This window comes from Panthera uncia (genome assembly GCF_023721935.1).
Source record: "Panthera uncia isolate 11264 chromosome C1 unlocalized genomic scaffold, Puncia_PCG_1.0 HiC_scaffold_4, whole genome shotgun sequence".
In the NCBI taxonomy this organism is placed as follows: domain Eukaryota; kingdom Metazoa; phylum Chordata; class Mammalia; order Carnivora; family Felidae; genus Panthera; species Panthera uncia.
This window is the reverse complement of record NW_026057585.1, coordinates 3,895,564-3,911,756: the sequence shown is the minus strand read 5'-3', so window position 1 is coordinate 3,911,756 and position 16,193 is coordinate 3,895,564. Positions and strand designations below refer to the sequence as shown.

Here is a 16,193-nt window from a genome sequence, read left to right as displayed (position 1 = left end):
AGAGTCTTAGGTACAGACATGGCCTTCGGCTTTGAGTGCTGGTGTCTCAAGCTGTGCTCTTTGCAGTTGAGGACTCCAATGTTGGGAAGTCAGGGAAGCTTCCTGACTTGTGAGAAGACTTTCCTCGCTCTGTCCCACGGAGAGGGAACAATCACAGCATCCACGCTCTCCAGTCCTGTTTACACCTCATGTGTTGGCATTTGCTTTTATTTATGAAGTGCTTGTGTCTTTTCCTCACCTACCTCTGGATGCTGCTCTTCCTGCCCATGGCACTAATTCTCCCCACTCTCCTGGTGTCTTCCCCACCCAAACCAGTGCCCAGGACCCTTATGGCTGAGGAAGTCCTTAGGGGGAGCTTGTTTTAGGGCCGTCTTTTTTGTCCCCACTAAAGGCTGCCTTTGCAATCTGATGTTCCTTTGGGATCCCCCTTCATGACCTAACTTCTTTAAATTATGCTTTCCTTTCAGCTCATCAAGGTGGCTTTGGAGAAAAGCCTGGCAGCTGCAGAGACCCAGAACATATGTCTTCCCCCTCCTTCCTCGACAGGAGGGGATGGTAACAGGGGTCTTCAGGAGGAAATGCTCCACCTGAGGGCTGAGATCCACCAGCACTTAGAGGAGAAAAGAAGAGCTGAGGGGGAACTGAAAGAGCTAAAGGCTCAAATTGAGGAAGCAGGATTCTCCTCTGTGGCCCACATCAGGTAGGACACCCCCCAGAGAAGGAGAGCCTGCGGTGGAGAGGCCACCAGAGCCAAGGAGCTCACCTTGCTGCAGCCAAGCATTTGTGCTTAGGGCTTTTGGGCCCACAGCCCAAGCTCCATGCACGAATGGCTCAAATTCTTTATGGAAGAGTTAATAATATTGGATAGTAGTGATTATCAATAATTACCATTCAAATTATTTAAATGTGGTCTTAATTCAATATAATAATGCCCATTATTAGCCATACAGTCACAAGTGAAAACCTCCCAGTTGTATGACAGGCATTGCTCTTTGGAACTGACTGGATCATATGAGGAATCTCCTGCTACCCACGATGCTTCACTATTACATGCAGGGCAGAATGGTCTGTGGAGGAGAGTTTATACAGGGGCCCCTTCATCCCCACGCAGCTCTCCCTCAGCAGTGTAAATCCTTAAATCATGGAATAGCAATTTTAATCATCTCTGCTGTTTTGTTAGCTTTACAAAAGTGGCAGATAGCTGATTCACTGGCTAGATGGGCCACTCTGTTTTTAACGGTGTTTTTTCAAAAGATGCTCCAGGATCGTGCCAATGATGTACGGCTAATCCTTTCATTCATTCGCCCCTGAGGGTCATAATCCTTGTGTCCTGTTGTTTAGAACACGGCGGTGCAAATCTAACTCATGCCCTACTGTTTCCCTATTATGTGCCACTTAAACATCCCTGAGTCCTCAAATGATATTAGTGCCAAAGAGGACCTTGGCATCTAGCTTAATCCTTATTTCATAGCCAAGGAAACTCCAGTCTAAAAAGTTCTAGTAACTTGCTCAAAGTTGCATAATAGTCCATGGCTAGACCCCTGCCTTCCAATTTTTAATATCTGAGCCTTTTCTTCTATGTTGTATACTTTGCCAAACAATTTTGGAAATATTCTTGTGGGCATCCTTCATGCTGGTTCTTTTACTCTGAATTATTATGATATTTATTTCTACTTAAGTGAAAGCATACTTTTTTTCAGTTTTTGGTTTTTTTAATTTTTTAATTTATTTAATGTTTTTATTTATTTTTGAGACAGAGAGAGACAGAACATGAGCAGGGGAGGGGCAGAGAGAGAGGGAGACACAGAATCCGAAGCAGGCTCCAGGCTCTGAGCTGTCAGCCCAGAGCCCGACGCGGGGCTCGAACTCATGGACTGTGAGATCATGACCTGAGCTGAAGTCGGATGCTTAACTGACTGAGCCACCCAGGCGCCCCTGTTTATTTTTTTAAAGTAAGTTCTCTGCCCAATGTGGGGCTTGAACTCACAACCTCGAGATCAAGAGACGCACCCTCTACCGACTGAGCCAGCCAGCTGCCCCAAACATAACTTTTCTCTAGCCTTTTTTATATGTAAACTTGGTTAAGCTCATGGGTAAGAACAGTACATCTCTTTTGATACTACAGCTGAATATACAATCAAACCACATGTCAGTACCTTCATGGATTATTTTCTTTTTTTCCCTGGAGTTACTAACCTGAAACTCTGGTTTAGTTCTCCACCCAACCTTAAGAATCACAGATACTGTAGAAGCTAGGATCTATCCATCTTTTGAGACTTCATCAGTTACTATCATGAAAACAAAGGAATTTTCCCCCAAAACATGAAGCTATAACATAATATCAAGCATTGTTTTCCATACTATACATGCATTCCCTTCTCTCCCTCTTACACCTCTGTTTTGGCAAAAGCCCTATCCCCCTTCTTCTCCATTGAGGAAACTGTCTCATGGAGAGCCTGTCTGATTCCTATGTCCTAAAGAATTATCTTCCTTGATTCTCACTAGACAAGCCCTGCTCTTGATTCCAAGACTTCAGGATTCTAAGAAACCCAATCGAGGGGGGTTATCCAACTGCTAATCCTTCTGGGTGTGAATTACTTGTTTCCTTTGCCCCTTCTAGTCAGTGGTTCTCAATTTAGTGTGCTTAAGAATCACCTGCAGAACTTAAGTAAAAAGTAGATTGATAGGCCTTAGCTCTAAAGTTTTGGGTGTTTTTTTTTGTTTGTTTGTTTGTTTGTTTGTTTGTTTTTTAACAAGCACCTCATAGGATTCTATGTTAGTGTTTTTCAGGTTTGCAGCTAGTACAGCAGGATTAAATGACTTCTCTGTTTCAGACCCTGAGTTAACCATACCATATATGCAATTTCATTTCAGCATCCAATTACTTCAGTAGGTATGAGTGATCCTTATTTTATGCAAAAGGAAACTGAGGCTCAAAGAGGTTAAGCAAAATGCCTATTTAAATGCATCGCCTTGCTAAAGCCATGTTTTTTATTGCTTCCATCCAACCCTGCTGAAGGGTTTAGTGTGAAGAAAGGATGGGGCCTAGAATGTCTTAGTGAAAATTAGTTGTTTATCTGTTTTATTTCTTCCATAAATATGAATGTTGTCTGTGGCAGGCACTGTAGAGGCTCTGGGGATACAGAGTGAACAGGACAGAAAGAGTCCCCACCCTCCTAAAGATGATCTATCACAAGAGCCAGGCATAAAGCAAATAATTACAGAAGTACATTTGAGGGGCACCTGGGTGGTTCAGTCGGTAAAGTGTCCGACTTTGGCTCAGGTCATGATCTCATGGTCCGTGGGTTCGAGCCCCCCGTCGGGCTCTGTGCTAACAGCTCAGAGCCTGAAGCCTGCTTCAGTTTCTGTGTCTTCCTCTCTCTCTGCCCCTCCCCTGCTCACACTCTGCCTGTTTCTCTCCCTCAAAAATAAATAAACATTTAAAAAAAAATTTTTTTTAAAGAAGTACATTTGGTTGCAGTTCTGACTAGTATTATTTATTTCGTGTTTTCCTAGGTCCCCATCTCTCATCCAGTGGTTGGAAACTGATGATAATTAATAGATAATTAATAATAAATTTGCCCTCGGCAAGGTCTTTCTTTCTTTCTTTTTTTTCTTAACCTTGTTTATTCCAGAGGCCACTTAAAATTAGAATAGGAGGGCTCCACGACATGGGTAAAGACGGAGTGTGTTAAGCCCAAGGCTTTTAGTAATTGTGTTGCCACCAAGGAGCGGTGGTAGTGTGGGCAAGGCTCACTCTCTTCCTGAGCCTTGGTTCCCTTGTCTACGGTGTAAGGGAGCAGCTGTAGGCCTCTGAGGTGGCTTCACGCTTTGGGGTGTCTCCGAGTCTCTGCTGGACTGAGACGGGGGGTGCTGTCGGGACCTGAGGCAGAGACCAGAAGCAGCCCCTGACTGTGTGTGCTTTCTGCAGGAATGCCATGCTGAGCCTTTGCCTTGAGAATGCAGAGCTGAAAGAGCAGATAGGAGAAGCAATGTCTGACGGATGGGAGATAGAGGAAGACAAGGAGAAGGGCGAGGTGACGCTGGGAACTGTGGCAACCAAGGGGGGTCTGAATGAGAGTAGCCTTCAGGCCGAGTTCAGAAAGCTCCAGGGAAAACTGAAGAATGCCCACAGCATCATCAGCCTCCTCAAAGAGCAGCTGGTGCTGAGCAGCAGGGACAGGGATAGTCCACTTAGTCCAGAGCTCCTCGTGCGCCTGGCCCAGGAGATCGACAGGATGAATGCAGAGCCGGGCTGTTTTCCTGAGAAGTCCCAATGCCAAGAAGAAGAGCACGTGACCACGAAGCCCTGCCCCAGGCCCCAGAGCCTCAACCTTGGGGCTGCCCTCGCAGGGGCTGCCGATCAAGTAAGTGCGGAAATAGATGGAATGAAAGACCCTTGGAGAAGGGCTGGAGGCAACACTTCCGTCCTGTGGGTCAGGAGGGACTGAGGGAAGGGCACCTTTGCACCACGAGCAGCAGCAATGTTCCTCACGCATTCAGCCTTTAGAAAGGCTTTTACAACATCATGTCATAAACATTACTTGAGTAATTAATTTCTCATACGTATTTCTGGAGTGCTTACTTTTCCAGATAACACAGTAGGCATTGGCAGCAGGCAGTAGGAGCTGGTCTCTGCCCTTTTAGTACTCAGAACAGTGGGGAGGGAAGGCGTGGAACAGATTATTTCATAGGATGCGGTCTAGGGATGCCTGGAGTTAAGGCAGCCCAGACAGGTGGTGTGTAATGACATCTCTCCCTTATCACTGCCAGTTTCGTCACAGCTCATCACAGGTGTCTGCTCCTGAGGCTCAGGAGGGGCTAGTGGGGTCCTCTTAAGGGGAGGGGCTTTGCTGAGGGTTCAGTAAATGGAGAATGTAGAGGATTCTGAGAGCAGGGAGAAACAAGCAGAGGTTTCTACCCCTTCTCCTTCTAACCATTGCACGAACATTCGAGCAGAGCTCCCAGTAGACTCTACTGGCGATGTGCTATGTGCTGTAGACACAGAGATGAATGAAACATTATCCCAGGTCTGCGGGAGCTCGGTCAGGAAAGCAAGCAACTGCCAGTGGCATGAGGCACGCTGTGACAGACCCATGCAGAGAGTCCACAAGGCTCAGAAGGGGCAGCGGCAGTTGCTGCACAGTGCGTGACCTCAGACCACCCTGGTGTCTGTGCTGGCTCTTTTCACAGCTGGATAACCAGCCCCAGGCCAGAGACCCTGGGCCTCAGTCAGAATGTGGCCTTCCTGGATCCACCAAGCACCTGCGCTCCCAGCTGGCACAATGCAGACAGCGCTATCAGGATCTCCAGGAGAAGCTGCTGATCTCCGAAGCCACGGTCTTTGCCCAGGCCAATCAGCTGGAGAAATACCGAGTCATGCTTAGTAAGTCTTAGGCCCATCGTCACCAAGGCGTCTGTCTTCTCCCCGAGAAGCTGTGTGCTCTGCAGACTTCACTTTTCTTCCCCAGACTCGAAACCAGTGTCATCCTGACCCCGGCCCTAGAACTGTGGAAGGTGGATATGTAACTTCAGTCTGCACATGGCAGGGAAGAATAAAGAACAAAGCAAGTTTGCAGTGAGCATATAGGGAGGAAATGGGCTAACATCTAGGTCTGCTGATTTTTTTATGTTTATTTTTGAGAGAGAGAGTGAGAGAGAGTGTGTGTGCATGAGCGGAGCTGAGAAAGAGGGGGACAGAGAATCTGAAGCAGGCTCTGTGCTGACAGCAGAGAGTCCGATGTAGGGCTTGAAGTCACGAGCCGTGAGATCATGACCTGAGCTGAAGTTGGGATACTCAACTGACTGAGCCACCCAGGTGCCCCTAGATTTGCTGATTTTTGGTATAGTCAGCAAAATGTCTTACCTCTCTCAACATAAACTGATAGTTTCTCTCCTTCTCTTGGCACCAAATCATATTCTTCAAAAATACATCATCATCTTTGGTCTAGAATCCATGCTTTCCAGGGGTGCCTGGGTGGCTCAGCCAGTTGGACATCCAGCTTCGGCTCAAGTCACGACCTCATGATTCATGGGTCCCAGCCCTGCATCGGGCTTTGTGGTGACAGCTCAGAGTCTGGAGCCTGCTTCAGATTCTGTGTCTCCCTCCTCCTGCCCCTCCCCCATCCACTCTCTGTCTCTCTCTCAAAAATGAATAAACATTAAAAAAAATTAGAATCTTTCTGATAGAACTTCCTGCAGTGATACAAATGTTCTGTATCTACATCACATCTGCTTAGGAGTCATGCTCATTCAACTTGGGAAATTTTATTTAATTTTAATTAATCTAATATGAAGTAGTCCCATGTGGCTAGTAGCAATCTTACTGAACAGTGAGGATTTAGATGCTTTAGGACTCTATATTAGTTCAGCTCCATTCATGTATTTACTGAAACTTTGTGGGTAAAGCACTTGCTAGTTTCACTGGGGCTTCTAAGAATAATATACAATGCCCAACTTAGAGATGTCTGGTCCCTACAAAGCCTCGGTTGTTGTAGGTGAGATCATCGGCAGCAGACATAGGCTCAACCCCATGGAAGGAAATCCTGCCTGGAGTGGGTGGTCTCTTCTCCCACTTGAGTCCAAAGAAGCACCCATCCCACTCTGGCCCTGACCTCCTACCCCCTGAGGGCTAGGGCGTGTGCCACTGAGGTTGAGGGTATATGTGGGAAATTTAGATCCTCTGTAACACCCTCTGTCTCTTCCCAAGCAGGTGAATCCCTGGTGAAGCAGGACAGCAAGCAGGTGCAGGTGGACCTCCAGGATCTGGGCTATGAGACATGTGGCCGAAGCGAGAATGAGGCCGAGCGGGAGGAGAGCACCAGTCCTGGTAGGAGCATGAGGGCGGGGCTTACCTGTCCACCCACATCTGGGGGATGTTGGCCTGTCCCACCCCTGATGGGCTGGGGTTGGGGGTGGTGTTGAGGACTGAAGGGGACACAGGACCAGAGAGGACAGGAGAGTCTGGCAGAGAACTCTTGCCCCAAATGAGGCTGAGCATGAGTTTGAATTTCTATAATTAGTTTTCAACATACTGCCATTAATTAAAAGGAAAAAAAAAGTTCCATCCAACAGATTATTAGAAAAAGCTTACTTTTTAATGAAAAGACAAGATGAGCTGTTGGGGACGTGCTAACCCTAAGTTTAAAAAATTGTCCACAATAAAATGGCTTTGACTGTAGAGACACCCACCAAACAGAAATCGTGAAGAGAAGAAAAATGCTCAGTACAACAGAAGGTGACCAGACCTGACCTGCAGGGCCGTTGGGTGGGTAAGAAATACGATGTTTGAATGCTAGGAGAGTGCAGGGCCGAATAAAGTTCTGCTTCAACTTTTGCTCTAGTAATGATTAGCCCAGCCACAGAGCAGTTTTCAGCTACTGCAGGATATGCAGCTCTACTCAGGAAGATGTCTTTGTCTTTTCTCAGAGTGCGAGGAGCACCTGATGGGCTCACCGCTGGCCAGCCCCCCTGGAAAAAAGCCCTTGGAGAGCCATCGAGGGAAGCAGGAGTTCCAGGCGTGTGGAAAGTCAGAAGACATCTCTGTCCTCCATAAGGACATCAGAGACCTGAAGACCCAGCTGCAGAACGCCAACAAGATCATTCAGAACCTCAAGAGCCGGGTGCGGTCCCTCTCAGTGACAAGCGATTATTCATCTAGTCTGGAGAGACCTCGAAAGCTAAAGGCCGTTGGCGCCCTCGAGGGATCCTCCCCTCGTAGTGTCACTGATGAGGATGAGGGGTGGCTGTCCGATGGCACTGGGGCTTTCTACCCCCCAGGGCTTCAGGCTAAAAAGGATCTGGAGAGTCTGATCCAGAGAGTGTCCCAGCTAGAGGCCCAGCTCCCGAAAACTGGAGCGGAAGGGAAGCTGGCCGAGGAGCTGAGGTCAGCCTCGTGGCCTGGGTAAGGAGGGCACTCTTTGGACCCTTGTTTAACTGATGCTGGCTAAGTTTGTGTTTGAGGCTGGGTAGCCCGGGCAGGTGGAAGAGAGAACCAGTCGGGGCAATCAGCAGAGCACCTGTTAACAGGCTAGGCCTAGATCTGAAGAAAGAACAGGTGGGCCCTGCTGGGAGACAGCAGTTCTCCAGCATTTCATCTCAGGAACCTGTTAGCAAAGTGACAGGATATGTGGTGTAGTAGTAAGACCGGCGTCAGACTGCCTGGGTTCGAATCCTACCTCTGGCACTTTCTAGCCATACCACTTACTTGGACTTTCTGGGCCTACTTCTTTTTCTTTTCTTAAAAAAAAATATATTTTTTAGTGGTTATTTATTATTGAGAGACAGAGAGACAGAGCACAAGCATGGGAGGGGCTGAGAGACAGGGAGACACAGAATCTGAAACAGGCTCCAGTCTCTGAGCTGTCAGCACACAGTCTGGGCTTATTTCTTTATCTATTAAATGAGGATAGTAAGAGAACCTATCTCAAAGTCTGGTTGTTAGGTTTAAAAGAATTAGTACAGGGGTGCCTAGGTGGCTCAGTCAGTTGGGCCTCCGACTCTTGGTTTCGGCTCAGGGCATGATTTCACAGTTCGTGAGTTCAAGCTCCATGTTGAGCTCTGCACTGGTGGCTCAGAGCCTGCTTGAGAGAGATTCTGTCTCTCCCTCAGTCTGCCCCTTCCCCACTTGTACACACACACACACACACACACACACACACACTCTCTGTCTCTCTCAAAAATAAGTGAGTAAACATTTGAAAAACAAAAAGAATTAGTAGAAGCACTTATAATTACATAACACATACTAACTCCTCAATACTATTTACCAGAACTATTATTGGTATTGGTACTTTGTGTTGAAAACACTGGGTAGACTTCCATCTCGGTATCTGTCCTTGTTACCTGCACTGAGTGTCAAACCACTTAAAAAGCTTAGTGGCCTCAAACAATAGTTTATGCGGATTGGGCTCAGCAGGGTGGTTTTCACTGGGGGTGTCTCTCATGCAGTTGCCATCAGATGGTGGCTGGGGCTGGAGTCATCTGAAAGTCCTGAGTGGGCTGGGCGTGGCTTCTTCAATCACACATCTAGTGATGCAGTGCTCCTTGGCTTCTCTCTTTCTCCATGTGGCTTCTTGTCTTCTGGGGTCTTTCTTCCTGGTGGTGGCCTCTCATAGTATGGTGGTCTCAGGGTAGTTGCCCTTCTGCATGGCAGCTGGCTTCCAACAGACCAGAATTGGTCGTTGCCAGGACAGTTAAGAGCTAGACTTGGCACCGTATCACTTCCACTATAGTATCTTGGTCATAGTGGTCACAGAGCTTGCCCACATTTAAGGAGGTGGAGAATAGCCTCTACCTGCTAATGAAAGAAGAGGCAAAGGCATGTTGCCAGACACTGTGTGGAACTGGAACTTGTATAATGGCCATCTATAGATGGTCTTTGAAACAGAAGGCATGAAAGATTCCACCCAGACTTAGGACTAAGTCATTCTAATCACTGAATTTATTTTTTAGTATTTATTGGGTATCTATTTAGTGTTTATTGAGTATCAACTGTGAGTCTACACTCTACTAGTCCTGGAAGGAGTATAAACATTGCCACTGTATTGACCTTAGAACTTAGGATCTGTTTGGACATACGACTAATATGTATAAAACAGTGTCAGAACAATGGCATACTAAGTTGTTGTAGTCATTTGTCAGAGCAGGATATACTCTTAAATACCATCTTTGGTTTATGTGCCAGAATTCAGCTTGTGGGAGCTCCTTAGAGATATTCTTACAGAAATCTCTACAGAGCCCAGGATTTAATATTCACTCTTTTTCATTCTTTTTCCTCTTCTCTCCTGCATTAGGAAATATGATTCCCTGATTCAGGATCAGGCCCGAGAGCTATCCTACCTACGCCAGAAGATAAGAGAAGGGAGAGGTATCTGTTATCTTCTCACCCAGCATGCAAAAGATACGGTAAAATCTTTTGAGGACCTTCTTAGGAGCAATGACATTGACTACTACCTGGGGCAGAGCTTCAGGGAGCAACTTGCCCAAGGAAGCCAGCTGACAGAGAGGCTTACCAGCAAACTCAGCACCAGTAAGTTGGCCACAGGGCTTTGGCACATTCTCAGTCACTCCCACAGCCTTTTAACCCACGTCCTGCTTCCACTTCCTTTCCTGGGGCCACTACAGGATCAGAACTGGTTGGTGGGTGGGCATTGAGGTGGAACACATCTCAATGGGTTGGAGAGGCCATGATTGCAACTGCAGAAACTTGAGCACTGGTGGCAAGTGACCTTTAGGGAAGTAGGCTGTGTCCACCCAGTGTTAAGAGATCGGAGGACCTCATCATACTGAAAAGAGCCTGACCTGAGAATTTCAAGACCCACGCTGTGGCCCAGATGCTGCCATTAACTTGCTTTGGGCAATGGCTTAGCCTTTCAGTGTCTCTGTTTCTTTGTTTATTGCATGGTATCATACATGAGTATAATTCAAATATAGATAAAGCACCTTGCCCTTTGGACATGGTCTAGGCACCAAATGTCATAGTGCAAAGGATGGGAATATTGGTTATTATTGGAGCCCTTTACTTCAAAAAAATTTCCTGAGAGCATCCAAGGGAATATAGCAGGATCAGTCTTCGGGGCCAATCATCCACATGCTGGTGGCAGGTACAGAGGTGGGACAGGGATGTCTGTCATCTCCTCAGAGCAAGAGTGGGTTCTACATGAATGCTATGATGGGACACAGAGCATACATCTGGGAATCCATCTATGGCAGGCTTGGAAGTTAGAATGTTCCAGAGAGAAGCTGGGCAAGTGCCTTTTAAACTTCTCTGCATTGATTTAGGGCAGAGGAAGTCACGATGCTGATACCAGGTCAGGGAGGTCTGCCTGGTGAGCTCAGGAGACCCTACAGGTCTCCCCTCTGAGGGCACAATCTGAAGCCTCTCCGAGCAATCCTCCCAAGCATCCTGGACATGCACAGAGGAGTCACCATTCTGTACCCACAGAGGCTCCTCCTGTAATGGGGGAAGTGGGACCTGTTTAATTTCTTACCATTTCTTTCTGAATTTGGCTTGCAGAAGATCATAAAAGTGAGAAAGATCAAGCTGGACTCGAACCGCTGGCTCTCAGGTAATTTGAGATAGGATCTGGTGAAGAAATCAGGAACAAGGCCCAGGGGGTCCAGGGTGAGTGCAGCTTCACAAATCAGGGGGCAGGAAATGCTGATTGTAATGACTTCATTCATTCATGAAACATCTTACTGTTGTGCTTAGCCTAAGTCTTTACTCTCTTTTGATATAATTCTGTTGATTTCCATTTGCATCTTTATTCTCCAGACCCAGAATCGGACTGACCCAAAAGTAAACTAACCAGGTTTCAGGGGCCCTTAGCACTCCGAAGCCCCTCCCCAGCTCTCCTCCTGTGTGTTTAAAGACGAGATGTGCAGTGCTGAGTTGGCTTACCCCGAGTTGAGTTGACAGCTAGCTTAATAACCGTCCAATCTCCTCAGGGAAAAAAAAAAAAAAAATCAAAGAATCCATTCATAGGGGAAAGGCCTAGATGTTGCAGATCCCTGCGAGGCAACAGTGCCTTAGGAACCAGTTTTCAACAAGTCACTGCATATAGTCTTAAAATGTATGGTAAAATATGGACTCAAAATCCATTGTAGCCACTAGTTCAGGCCCCTTTGTGTCAGAAGTGTGCTTTGAGACCACATAGTGCTTTTCAAGATATGTGTGGTGAAGAACAAAGTGTTTTATTTTTGTTTTCACACATATGCGCTGGACCCTCAACCAACGAGATGATTCCACTTATACTGCTCTTGGTTGCCAATGGCAATGCTTACCTCCAATTTCTGTGCTTCTCTTCTTGGAGACTGGTAACCAGCAGGTGTCAGCCCACAGCTCTGCTGGGGCCACATTTGGAGCAGCAGTGCCTTAGAGGGGTGGCCGAGTGTCTGCCAGTCCCCAGAGTATCACGCGGCCAGTGCAGTGGGTGGCTGTTGTTCCTCCACCCCCTCACCCCACCTATTCTCTGCTCCTAATCAGAGATGGGTTATTTCAATGGTTCTTTGCAGGAATGGTTCCCTTGACTTCTGTGGTTTTCCCATGTGCCTTCATCAGGACTAGCTGGTCCGGTGACCTCGGCTTCACCTCTTGTTGCTTCACCCCACAGGCTCAGCAGGGAGCTGCAGGAGAAGGAGAAGGTGATTGAAGTCCTGCAGGCCAAGCTGGATGCCCGGTCCCTCACGCCCTGCAGCAGCCACGCCTTGTCAGACCCCCAGCGCTCTCCCAGCAGCTCCTCCTTCCTGTCTGATGAGCTGGAGGCCTGCTCTGACATGGACGTAGCCAGCGAGTACACACATTACGAAGAGAAGAAGGCTCCCCCCAGTCACTCAGGTAGCTTCCACTTTCTGAGTGGTACCGCTTTTACCTAGTCTGAGAGGAGACGTCCATAACCAGGCCTTATAAATCCACCTTGGTGTGTATCGGGCTGAACATGGCTGTGGGACCAAGCGCCAAGCATAGGCCCCAGTGGCTCAGGATCTTTTTTCTGCTCATGACTCTGGAGTTGTCACTGGGTCTCCACTGGATGTGCATGCTGGTGGACCCAAGGTGAACCACAGTGGGAAGAGGGAGAGGATCCTGGCAGACTTTTCTTCCCCACTGTCTCCTGAGCATGGACTGTCTGACTGACCTCCCTCTTAAAATGGGATATCTCATCCCTCCTGCAGTGATCTTGCTAGCTGCATTTCCTGAACGGTACCCCCCGAGTATCTGTCAGTGTTCACAGATGCTGTCGGGCCTGCCTGGTATTTTGGGAGGCGCCATTTTCATGGTCTGGGCCCCACTTTCACCTCTGAGGCAGCCTGCCTGACTAAGGCAGCTATCTGCAAGCAAGAAAATGAACGCTGCGCACAGGGCTTGTGCTTGGTGCTTTCCCAGAAAGCAAGGCTCTGCCCTGGTACCCCTGGTTAAATATAAGGCCAGATTCCCGTTCTTTGTGGACCACCAAACATTTTCTTTCATTCATGGGTTTTGTAGATTCCATCCACCATTCGAGTCATTCTGCTGTACTGTCTTCTAAACCATCAGCAACCAGTGCACCTCAGGGGGTTAAGGCCGAACCCAGCAGCAACCCCATCAGCTTGCCAGCTCCCCAGAACCCCCCCCAGGAGGCCAGCCAGGCCCATCCAGGTATGCGACAGCCAACATGGCAGGAGCTTTGTCTCCTCTCCCTCAGCTGCCTCTTTGACTCTTTGTCAGGGACCAGTGTGTCCACTGTAAGGGGCTGGTATGCATCAAATCCTAGATGAAACCAAGGGACCATCCTAGTTCGCTAATTGTGTCTGAGTTTTGTCTTAAATATTTTAGAAAAATCAGAAATCTACAACAGACTTTGACCTGTGTACCCATTTTGACCAGCAGTTGGCCAATCATTTTAAAGCTAAACATTTTCATTTCTTTCCTTCACTTCGCCCTGGGGAGCAAAGAGGCCAAGTGATTCTCCCAGGATTACAGTAGCCAGAGCACAGAAAGAAATTCACAGCTATTGCTTGCCTGTAAGCAATACCCATTTTATCCACACTGTGGGCCTCAACAGCTGCTCAGGATGCTTCAGCGTCCTCAGCCAAGAGTCTTTTCACGTCACATGACCATCCGTGGATTTAGCCCTTGCTGTGTACATGATGCATATCCTGGAACCAGTTCGAGGGGTACATTTCATTTACCTGTCCCAGCCTACTTGCCAGGGGTGTGCTGTTCATTTACAGCTTCGCACCAGTGATGGCCGGGAAGGGCAAAGCTTGTCCTCGCCTCCTCCCTCCTGCCATGACTGGCTGGTTTGTGTAAGGTGCCCCCAGAGAGCACAGTGCTTCCTTCTACTGCCCCATCTCTCCTGAGAACAAGTCAGCCAAAAGCTTAAGAAAGGGATGTGTCTGACTCTGAGCCTGGGCTCCCAAGTTTCTCAGGCAGAATAGGCAGCAGCTGGCCCAGGAAATCAATGGGGAAAAGCTGTCTGCCTAGCACCATGGACATCTGTGTAAATGCTTTGGGGTCAAGCAGAACAGAAGGCCAGGGGTTTCAAAATCAGAATGCCTCCCTGAAGGATGCCTGGCCTCTGTCACTTGGCAATGGGGGTGTCTTTGCAGTGTCGCCCTGATAGTGTGTCAGCACCCTGGGGCAAGGGATGTGATTTAGAATATAATCATCTTCCACGGGAGACATTCTCCACAGATCAGTCTTGGTTGGTTTCTACTCCCTTTGTGGGCTACCTGCCATATAACTGTTTTTAGGAAAAAGGAGACAGAGTCAAACAACAGAACATCCCAGGGTTCCTAAAGACCTGTCTGTAGCTGGGCTGTATAATGGTCATCTGTGAAGATGTTTTTAAATGCAAATTTCTAAGCCAGACTCCCAAAGTTTATGACTTAGTAGATCAGGGCCTGAAGAATCTGCATGCATTAAGAACTTTTCTTAAGTGGTGTGAACACGCAGACAGACATGCAAGCTATTGTGCCTAAGTCACTTCAGCAAGACCTTTATTTTTCATTTGGTGAATGAACATGTTGATTTGAGATTCTGAGGTTTGTTTCTGCTAGAGTCTTGAATTACATGCATTAGGAAGGCACATTCCCCACAGTCCGGGCACGCTCCTGCCCTCCTTGGGGTGAGCCATCATGCTTTCAGAAGAGTTCGAGGTGTAGGAAGAGTCTTGTCACAGGGGCAAGGGCCGGCAGGGACTCTTGAGAGCATTGAGGCCTGGCTATGCTGACCTGTCCGTGCCTCAGATGGCTGGGATGGGCTCTCGTAGCTGCCGGGGCTACAGTGGCACCACCTTGCCTTCTGTAGCCAGTAGTTTCTAAGAGGGCATAGGATATGTATGCAGGATACCGCTGGCAGGGGAGAAGGCGGAGAGGTCGGCCAGGCCTGCCTCTTGGGTAGCAATGCTCGCCCTTCACCACGTTGAATGATAGCCACCCCCCAAGGAGACATCTGGTCAGGGCACAGTCTCATCTTCTCAATCTTTCACCCATTCCTTTCTCTCACTTTCTTTCTAATGACGTGTCTCCTTTCTCCCCAACTTTCTAGGCCTTCATTTTCCTTCCATACCCTCGCTGGCTAGCCTTCCCCAGGCACCACTGCCCTCAGCTCCACCCAGCTTCCTGCCCTTCAGCTCCACTGGCCCTCCCCTCCTTGGCTGCTGTGAGACACCCGTGGTCTCCTTGGCACAGGCTCAGCAGGAACTGCAGATGCTGCAGAAACAGTTGGGAGAAAGTGAGCACTTCCTGCTGCATTTGTGTGCTTGGCAACTGCAGCCTCGCCCTGTGTGGCTCTGCATGGCTTTGGCTTCGAGAGTGGAGTCTTAGAAAACAGCATAGGGCATGGGCTTCACCAGCGGATGGCTGAGGGACGGCTCTGCCTGCTTGTTTTGGAGATGTGTTTACTGTTATCTTTCTGGTGCGTGTGTCTCATTGGTTCCTCAGGCCCTAGACCTGGTCCTGTCCCCCTGCTGACAGTGTGGGGCCCCACCAAGTATGCTGGAGCCTGGTGATGTGTTTATTGTCAGGGCACGAGAGACAGCTTGTGTGCCGTGCCTACACAAGACACAGCAGCCATGAAGAAGATGGCCACTTTCAGGGGGACCCTTTCCATGCCTATTATATTCTCCTGCTGTGAAATGCTTTTAATCAAGTTCAGATCCTGACACCATCAGGTTGAGGGCAAAAAAGGTAGTAATGGAGGGATTCAGAAGAGGTGACAAAGCCCATATTCCTATTGCACAAGGTTCATTTCTACCCCTGGACAGGTGACAGGTGGGCGGCCAGAACCCGAAGCACAGGCTGTGACATCTGATTGTGAATTCTGCTCTCTGACTCCCAGAGATAATTGATCTTATCAGTTAGAGACTGTGTATAGTATCTTTTTGGAAAGACTTTGATACATGTATGGGCTGGATGCCGCATCACAAAAAATTTTGTGTGCGATCACTTATAGCTTAAAAAAATAAGAAAAACCCTCATGTGAGGAATTTGCCTTCTAGTAATGCTTTTAAAATAAACTAGAAATCACACTGAAGTTTCCTTAAAACCACATTATAAGCCTGTAAAAAAACAAACAAACAAAACACCTCAGGTGAGCCAGACATTGATGGTAAGGGTCACCACGCACAGCGTCCAGTGACCTAAGACCACAGCCAAGAATACATATATCTGAACCCCCAAATGTTGTTTATACTTGCTTATTTCTTTTGATA

The 16,193-nt window shown here is 47.9% G+C and overlaps 1 protein-coding gene across 5 annotated transcripts in view; it reads left to right on the top strand.

Moving 5' to 3' along the window:
* LOC125913264 (myomegalin-like) overlaps positions 1 to 16,193 on the top strand; it is a 215,325-nt gene that overhangs the window by 184,125 nt on the left and 15,007 nt on the right. For 4 of the 5 annotated variants that reach the window (XM_049618363.1, XM_049618361.1, XM_049618360.1 and 1 more), the window contains 10 exons: positions 468 to 700; positions 3,932 to 4,367; positions 5,194 to 5,386; positions 6,710 to 6,829; positions 7,429 to 7,903; positions 9,795 to 10,030; positions 11,018 to 11,069; positions 12,114 to 12,337; positions 12,983 to 13,135; positions 15,029 to 15,214. In XM_049618363.1, coding sequence (XP_049474320.1) covers positions 468 to 700; positions 3,932 to 4,367; positions 5,194 to 5,386; positions 6,710 to 6,829; positions 7,429 to 7,903; positions 9,795 to 10,030; positions 11,018 to 11,069; positions 12,114 to 12,337; positions 12,983 to 13,135; positions 15,029 to 15,214 — 2,308 coding nt within the window. Of the gene's footprint in view, positions 1 to 467; positions 701 to 3,516; positions 3,904 to 3,931; positions 4,368 to 5,193; positions 5,387 to 6,709; positions 6,830 to 7,428; positions 7,904 to 9,794; positions 10,031 to 11,017; positions 11,070 to 12,113; positions 12,338 to 12,982; positions 13,136 to 15,028; positions 15,215 to 16,193 lie in introns of those variants that run through there. The other variant, XM_049618362.1, reaches the window with a different exon arrangement.